Genomic DNA, 8,344 nt, shown 5'->3' on the forward strand with positions numbered 1-8,344 from the left:
CTTGGAGTGCTGACTTCACTCTTGTAATCCTGTAGGCAATTACTGACTATGCCAAAAATATTTAAATTCCCATAATTTCCGTAAGGTTGTGATAAATGTAAAAACCTGCTGTAAACAACTACTAGGGCAGCCCCAGTGGCGCAGCAGTTTGGCGCCGCCTGCAGCTTGGGGTGTGATCCTGGAGACCCAGGATCGAGTCCCACATCGGGCTCCCTGTGTAGAGGCTGCTTCTCCCTCTGCCTGTGTCTCTGCCTCTCTCTGTGTCTATGAATAAATAAATAAAATCTTTAAAAAAAAAAAAAAAAACAACTACTAGAAGCACCAAAAATTAAGTCCCATTATGTATGGAAGAAATAAAGGAAGATTACAATTGCCTTTAATGAATGAAAATCTAGCAAAATGTTTCTGCCTGAAAGAACTTCTGGCATAGGATGTATACCTACTAAAACAATTCTTTATTATCTTAAACTGAATAAACAGACTTGGCCTTCTGAAAAAAAGAACAAAAGCAAAAAAATCACTCTCCATTCAGGCTTTGATATGTTTTATTAGAGCAAACTCTCAACAAAAGGTTGCTTTTATTTACAGAATTTCATGTGTGAGGACTGTCTAACCACTTGGACCCAAGTGAGAATAACCATTAGCCTATTTATGTATTTTCTTACTTGTAGTTGGCATACAAAAAAAAGTTTCACATTTATAAAAATCCCAATAGTGTAAATGACAAACCCCTAATTAAATATAAAAACAGCTTCAAAAACATACAATTTAGATTGGTTTAATCTTGAAATGTAATCCAATAAGACTAAATACTAAACATTTCAGGTCCTGTACCAAATAGTAAAATACTCGAAGGCCTTCAGGATCCCTAAAATTTAAAAAGATAAAAGTTATTATTTCGTTCCTAAAATAAAACACTTAATTTTAAAGTTAATTCCCAAAACAAAACAAAAACCAAAACAAAGGCATTCAGGAGAAAGGAACGATCTGTCTCAACTAAAATGAAGAAACTAAACAATTATCTCTGGATTTTCTACAAAAAATATAAATTTTCTTCACCAGTATTCATTACATATTTAAGTATTTTCTTATAAAAGTAATAGCTATACATATCAAGAACAGAGAAAGTATATAAAAGTATAAAGATAGAAAAAATAATACTCATAATACTATTAAATGTCACTCCTCACAGATTAACTATAAATATTTTGGCATTTCTCTATTTTCATAACTAAAATCATTCCCTGTCCTCTTTTTAACATTACTTTTTTGGTTACATTAAAAACAATTCACAAATGACTTTTAATTAACAATTCTTTGTTAAGACCTTTTGATTTCTTCCCAATTATAAGACTTTAGTGACCATTTTCTTGAATAATAAAGCTTTTTCGTTACTTTGACAGTATATCCCTAAAATAGATGTTCAGAAATGAAATTACTAAGTCAAAGATGAGTTTACAATCTTAACAGTTTTTCATGTATAAACATCACACTGCTTTCCAAAGAAAACTGTACCAATTTAAAATCCCAGTTAGGGTATGAATGCCACATACTCCCTAACTGTGGGAAAATCAATGGATAGTTCAAAAATCTGGTTGGTCTTGATGAACCTAGCCTTTTGTATGTAACAGTTACTATGCATTCATTCTTTTCTCCTTTCCTCTAATTCTTTTCTCCCTTCCTCTAATTAATTAATTTATTAATTAAATTTCTTTCAAATGTTAAACTCAAGAAGAAAAATGATGTGATATTAAGCTACTGAGGTGATATAATCAATAAGGATTTCTTTAAAAGATTATGAAACTTTATCCAGATTTTTACCAAAAACAGCTATTAAAATTTGGTCACAAAAAAAAAAAAAAATATTGGTCACTCTTATACATAGTGATCAAATTAAGATTTTTTTTCTTTAAATCAGAAAAATACACTGTTAGTCACTGTCAAAGTGGTTAGGCAAAGCAAGTCTTTAATGACATAAAGTCAGAATTATATCTGGAGAATAAACTGGTAAGTTACTATTGAAATAATTCCAGATTATGGCTACCATTCCTTCTAAAATGAGCCTGTCAAATAAATTACATCAATTTAGTCAAAATACTTTAGCATACTCACTTTGACTGATTTACATCAATAAGAGAACCTATTTTTGATGTGGTAAAAGAAATGTGTTCATCTCCAATTACAATCTCAAGCTCCTGAAAAAAATAAAATAGATTAATGTAGTTAATATAAAACTCCATTTCAGAGACATCTGAATTCTTGTTGTCAAGAGATCCCAATTTTAGCTGCAAGTTTTCTAGCAGTCAGAGGAGAAAAAAAAAAAAAAAAAAAAAAAAAAACAGAAAAAAGAAAGAAACTTGACCTGATAGACATAAACTATGTAAAATAAAAACTCTGTAAAATAAAAATCCCATTGACTGCTCAGGAGTCCCCAATATTAGGATCAACTAAGACTGTTTTCCACAGATATTATAAATAAGACACTATACATATAAATGATGTATGTAAGAGTGACACATAAATGACTCATAAAGCTTATGAAAACAGTGATATTTACAAGCAAATGATGGTACTGATATCTGAGTCCTGGGCTATTAAGACTGAGAGACTCATAGTTGTTTAACTTCACAAAGCATGTAAAATTAATACCTACTAAAGCAAATGTAACATATTACAGACATTCTTAGTGTGCCCCAATTATTGTATAAATTTTTCCCTAGATTTTATCTGCAAATCTAAAATCAATAATTAAGAGGCTATGTGTGTAGTGATTTGTCAGGTAAAATACCAAATGCCATTAAAGAACATTTTAGCTATGTTTTGACGAAGAAACCTAATTATACACAGTTTATGACATGCACAAAATGGAGAATTAACTAAGGCTCTCAAACTATCATAGAATCTTTGACTTAAAGATCCAATTGATAGGGATACCTGGATGGCTCAGCAGTTGAGCCCCTGCCTTTGGCTCAGGTTGTGATCCCCAAGGTCCTAGGATCAAGTCCCGCATCAGGTTCCTCCAGGGAGCCTGCTTCTCCCTCGGCCTGTCTCTGCCTCTCTCTGTGTCTCTCATGAATAAATTAATTAATTTTTTAAAAATCCAATAAATGATTTCTGGAACATGTCTACCCCTCCCTACTAACCAAAACACATAAACCCATCATCAAGCGGGTAGATGAAAATACTGAGTTCTCTGAGTCTAAAAGAGATAAATGATTTGCTGTTATGGTGTCTGTTTTTTAGTACATATGTACCTATTGCATAAAAGAAACCAAGATTTAAAAAGTTACTTTCCAAAACTGTTTACAATATGTCACATAAATACTATTAACTATTACCTTTGCTTTCCTAAAAAATGTCTCTTTAAATAGAAGAGTTAAGTGATTGCACAGAACATCAGCATTTAATTTCTCCATATTTTCTTCCAGTCAAGGAAGGGGATATAAAGTATAATCCTCAGGAATATACAAAAATGAAATTAACTGTTTCTTCCTCCAGGATTTGTATTTCAATTCTCCAAGAGTTGAAAAGACCCAATCAAACTGTCTTTCTACAGAGGGAAATTAAGCCTTCAAACTTCTCCAGAAGCCCTTTGAGAAACATTAATTACTCCGAAGGGAACAACAGGAGGCAAATGCGGTGGTCAATTTGCACAAAGACGCAATCAAGACCCTCTCTTGGGCCCAAGGGTGCAAATAAGAGTTCTCAAAGTTATAAAAATGAAGAAAGTGAATTTTATTATTTTTTTTAATTTTTATTTATTTATGATAGTCACAGAGAGAGAGAGAGAAAGGCAGAGACACAGGCAGAGGGAGAAGCAGGCTCCATGCACCGGGAGCCCGACGTGGGATTCGATCCCAGGTCTCCAGGATTGCGCCCTGGGCCAAAGGCAGGCGCCAAACCGCTGCGCCACCCAGGGATCCCCAAGAAAGTGAATTTTATAGTCAATAAGAATCTTGTCTTGAATTTCACACTGTACTTTTTCTTAATAGAATTAATATACAATAGCAATTATTCATAACAGTGTGAAAACATCATAACTTTAACTCATGAAGCTACATAGAAGACTCGTCAGGAAGATGTCTAAATTCAGAGCTCTGCACTGACTCCTTTACTATTCAGAAGTAGTACAGAAAATGAGACTAAGTGAAATAAAATCAAAGAGTACTGATCAAATGCCTACTAAATAAATGGAAAACCAAAGAATCAATGAGGATCTATTCTAAATAAATAAGTAGAAACACAACATTTATATTACCAGTTTCTACTACCATGCCTAAAGAACCACTGAACACGAACCTGTCGGCCAACTCTGTCAGGGGGAGGCCACAATGCATCATCTTCTTTTGTAATTTCACTGTCATCAATAATCCTCTTCAGTTCTTCCATTACACTCTTGTGTACATAAGCCTGAAAACAAGTTACAATAAAAATTCCACAATGTCTATTTCTTCCCACAACTCAAGATGAAATGATAATACAAAGTTACAAAACCTAAATATTCAAAGAGAGTATCACAGGAAAATCTAATACTGATTCCAAAAGTACAAGTTGAGAGGGAATCACTCATCTTACAACTTTATTAACTCTCTTGCCCTTTCCTTTAATATATATCTGTTACTAAATTAAAATAAATAAATTAATAACTTCCACTAGCCCCCTTTTAAAACTTTGATCTGCCTTTGTAACACGGGACTCAAATACATCTGAATGGTTAATGGTGATTTGGAAAATCTGTGTGGTGAACAGAGACAAATACAAGTACATATCCCAGTTACTGCTCTGAACTTTTTCTTACTTAGCCCTAACTTTTGAGCCTTTCATGCAAAATTCACTGTGTTTAAATCTTGATTATCCATTAGTTTATTTATTTTTTTTTTAATTTTTATTTATTTATGATAGTCACACAGGAAGAGAGAGAGGCAGAGACACAGGCAGAGGGAGAAGCAGGCTCCATGCACCGGAAGCCCGACGTGGTCTCCAGGAGCCAAACCGCTGCGCCACCCAGGGATCCCCCTATCCATTAGTTTAATAAGGAGTGGGATAAGGAGACATAATTAATTATAAAATGAATGAAATTATATGTTCAAAAGTGGGACTACAACTTAATATACTCAGATTGCATCTACTTCTGTTACACATGCTACCCTTATATCTAATTTAAAGACTTCTTTACAGCAATACAGCCTTAGGTGTATTTTTGTAAATTCAAAAATGACATGAAGAAAATGGTCTAAATGTAGAAAATTAGACATTCAAAAAGAACTTACCTCCTTTCTGATCATGACATCATTTTTGTAATTGCTGTTGTTCGCATATCTAAGCTTTCCTGTGGGGAATACAAAAAAATTCAATTTATAACTGCAAAAACTGCTATAAATAAATAAACAAATAAATAAATGACAATGTAAGCAATTTTGAAGGTAAAGACGATTTATACTACTATTTTCATTAATATGTCTGCCCTTTCAGCATAAAATCAATGCTAGACCTGTAAACACTCAAATATTTGTTGGTAAAAAGTTGGCTAAAGGTGAAGCCAGTCATTTTCAAAACTTTCACACCTTCAATAGATTTTTAAAATATTTAACATAATTTTTAAATATTTCATGCCTTCAATATAATTCAATATAATAGAGGGGTCATTTTTAAGGCTCATTTGCCTAAGCTATGTCATGAACTAGACAGGGACTCTGAAAAAGGAATTAACATTTTCTTTAAAGCCTATGTAGTAGGTCTCTATTGGCCCTAAGTCATTTACCCAGAGCATTAGATCTGATCAGTAAAACAACCCTTAGAAGGTTTTATTCTCTCAACTATTCATAGTTGAGAAAACAGAGTTAAATAACTTGCCCAGGGTCACAAAGATTCAGTTCTAGGTCTACCTTCTTCCAATACTCATGCTTTCCCCACTACTCCAAAGTGTTCTTTTAATTATCTCCTTCAAATTAATCTATGCATGGCAATGCTACTATTTAACACTGTGGCTAAGATACAAAACTATGTATTGCTTCTAGATAAAAGTCGGCCAGTTTGTTAGCTGACCTACACTTAACTTTAATCCATGACTTTTGTACTCCCTGATGCATGCTTCTCCTCATAGCTATAGTCAGTTGTCCATATACATATGTAATGTGGTCCTGATCTCTAAAATGATAGGTTACCCTAGTGCAGTGACCCTTGATCACTGAAGGAAGTATATGGAATGGTGTGGTGGCAGACAACTGGATGAAAACTACTGTTCTGGCATGAACTCTCCCCGATAATGAGACTACTTAATTTATGTGACTAAACATGATCTAGGCAAGCTGAAAGCTGTTCACAGGCAAAGGCACTAAAAGGAGTATCACCTAAGAAAAGATTAGATGGAGAATTCAGGTAAATTTGGCTCCTTAGCTAAATTTAGAAGAGACATGGCAAGAACATAGGAGAACAGTGATTAAGGTTTCTGAACTGCAGGGCTGTAGTTACTTTGAGTTTCTTTATATGTCTGATACTATTCCCCCTTCCCTAATATGTGATGCTTCTGTGCTTTATCTTTCACTCACAGAACTCTGTCCAAAGCATAACACATAATTTAATATCCACACTGTTTTATGGCTAGTTTTACATCTTTGTTACCCAAAGCAAAACTCCTTCAGAGAAGTTGAAGAGACTTGCTCATTATTGTACCCTCAATTTTTGTATTTTACATGTTGCCCAGCATATAACGGGCATTCAAAGACAGAAAAATCTATGCAGGTGGACTGTCCTGGTTCTAAGGAGAGTTCAATATACAGTAACTCTCTAAAGAGAATCAGGGCTCTCAAAACATAAAATATGCTGCACCTGCAAGGCAGCAGTTTCCACCTTATCCTTTGTTCATGCTGCTTCCAACGGTCTGAATGTTTGTTGTTGTTTTTCCCTCACAGGCCAAGAAAATCGCTATTCTCGAGATGCCTGGGTGGCTCAGCGGTTGGCGTCGGCCTTCGGCTCAGGTCGTGATCCCGGAGTCCTGGGATCAAGTCCCATGTCGGGCTCCCTGCATGTGGCCTGCATCTCCCTCTGCCTGTGTCTGCCTCTCTGTGTCTCTCATGAATAAATAAATAAAATCTTTAAAAAAAAAATGTCTATTCTCATTTCAAGACTCATCTTGAAAGAGGTTTTGGGCTACCTCCACCATGATCTCAAACCCACTTTTGCCCCCACATTTTTTTTTTTTTGGCAAGTATTTCTGGCATTTTGGCATGTAGAGAGAGTGTTTGAGACTCTAGTCCATGGTCTCCTTGGTGACGGCCTCTCTGAACTAAATTCCTTTCTTGTTTCACCAACAGTAGATTCTCTGCCTTTGGATTTTATCAGCGGCGCGCCCCCAATCTGGTCTGTTTGGGAACCCCAGAATAGCCCTGCATACCAGCTACAATTTCAACTGTTACCTTCTCTAGGAAGCTTTCCTTGACGCCTACATGTAGCCCTAAGCATTCCCCTCTTTTGTATTCTTAACGCATCCTATGGGAACAACTATATTTAATCACCCAAACCACATCGTTATACCCATTCTTCCATACGTGGAGCTTCCTTCTTCAGAGTGGGTCTCATTCCTATTCCTAGACACGTGGCCTTACAGGCAGCGCCTGAACGAATACAATGGTCGAATGGGGAGTCCGAGAATTACCGGTCCCCGAAAGATTTTAAGCATCCATTGGACCAGTGCGTGGTGGGATGTTCTTTAAAATGTTCAAGGATGACGTCAAGTAAACTAGACGGCTTTACGGTCTCTTCCGGTGCGCTGAACGTAGGATTCTCATTATCCTAGGTTCAAGTTTTCAGTACCTGGCAGGATTAGATTTTCTGAATTCATTTACACCCGTGAATTTTCTTTTATGCAGAGAACCAATTTATGCTTCCGAGAGTCTTCAGTTCGTATTTACTCCGGCTCTAGCAGTGACCTCGGCCCCCACGACAGACTTGCAAGCCCACTGCCGCGGGCTCACCGCACCCCGCCTCCGCGGAGTCCTCTCCGCCCCGCTTCCCCCAGCCGCGCATCGCGCTAGGCTGCGGCTGCGGCGGCGGCGCCCCGCTCCGCTGCTCACCGTCTGGCCGAAACTCGAACTCCAGAAACTCGTGTCCAAACTTGCCCTTGTGCCCTACGTAGTAGCGCAGGTAGAAATCGCTGGCCATAGCCATGTTTGCGCCCCCTGAAGCCCGCCCAAGGCCTGGCCAACGTGCCGCCGGGCGCCTGGCAGCCACGTCATCGCGCGGGATAAATGCGTCACTGCGGGCGCGCCTTTCCGCTCCCCGGTCCCTAGAGGACCGTGGGGAGGGGGAGGCGGACTCAGAGGCGCCGGGGCGATAGGAACTTTGC

General features: G+C 37.1%; 1 protein-coding gene across 1 annotated transcript; it reads right to left on the bottom strand.

Annotated features, from left to right (window-relative positions):
• Positions 1 to 527: 527 nt before the first annotated feature.
• Positions 528 to 8,235, bottom strand: MAGOHB (mago homolog B, exon junction complex subunit). The gene is made up of 5 exons (XM_041736698.1): positions 8,073 to 8,235; positions 5,271 to 5,329; positions 4,300 to 4,410; positions 2,113 to 2,195; positions 528 to 868 (listed from the first exon to the last, which is right to left on the bottom strand). The coding sequence occupies exons 1-5, from the start codon at positions 8,164 to 8,166 to the stop codon at positions 769 to 771; spliced, it is 447 nt and encodes a 148-aa protein (XP_041592632.1). The 5' UTR covers positions 8,167 to 8,235; the 3' UTR covers positions 528 to 768.
• Between the last annotated feature and the right edge of the window lie 109 nt (positions 8,236 to 8,344).

Source organism: Vulpes lagopus, chromosome 21, assembly GCF_018345385.1.
Source record: "Vulpes lagopus strain Blue_001 chromosome 21, ASM1834538v1, whole genome shotgun sequence".
In the NCBI taxonomy this organism is placed as follows: Eukaryota; Metazoa; Chordata; class Mammalia; order Carnivora; family Canidae; genus Vulpes; species Vulpes lagopus.

What these genes read in the sequence shown, in the direction of transcription:
- MAGOHB (XM_041736698.1), bottom strand. Translation starts at nt 8,166, where the DNA reads ATGGCTATGGCCAGCGATTTCTACCTGCGCTACTACGTAGGGCACAAG. An exon ending in ATGTCATGATCAGAAAGGAG is followed by an intron (nt 4,411 to 5,270) that starts GTAAGTTCTTTT and finishes ACTTGTTTTCAG; the next exon opens with GCTTATGTACACAAGAGTGT. An exon ending in CTGACAGAGTTGGCCGACAG is followed by an intron (nt 2,196 to 4,299) that starts GTTCGTGTTCAG and finishes TATTTTTTTCAG; the next exon opens with GAGCTTGAGATTGTAATTGG.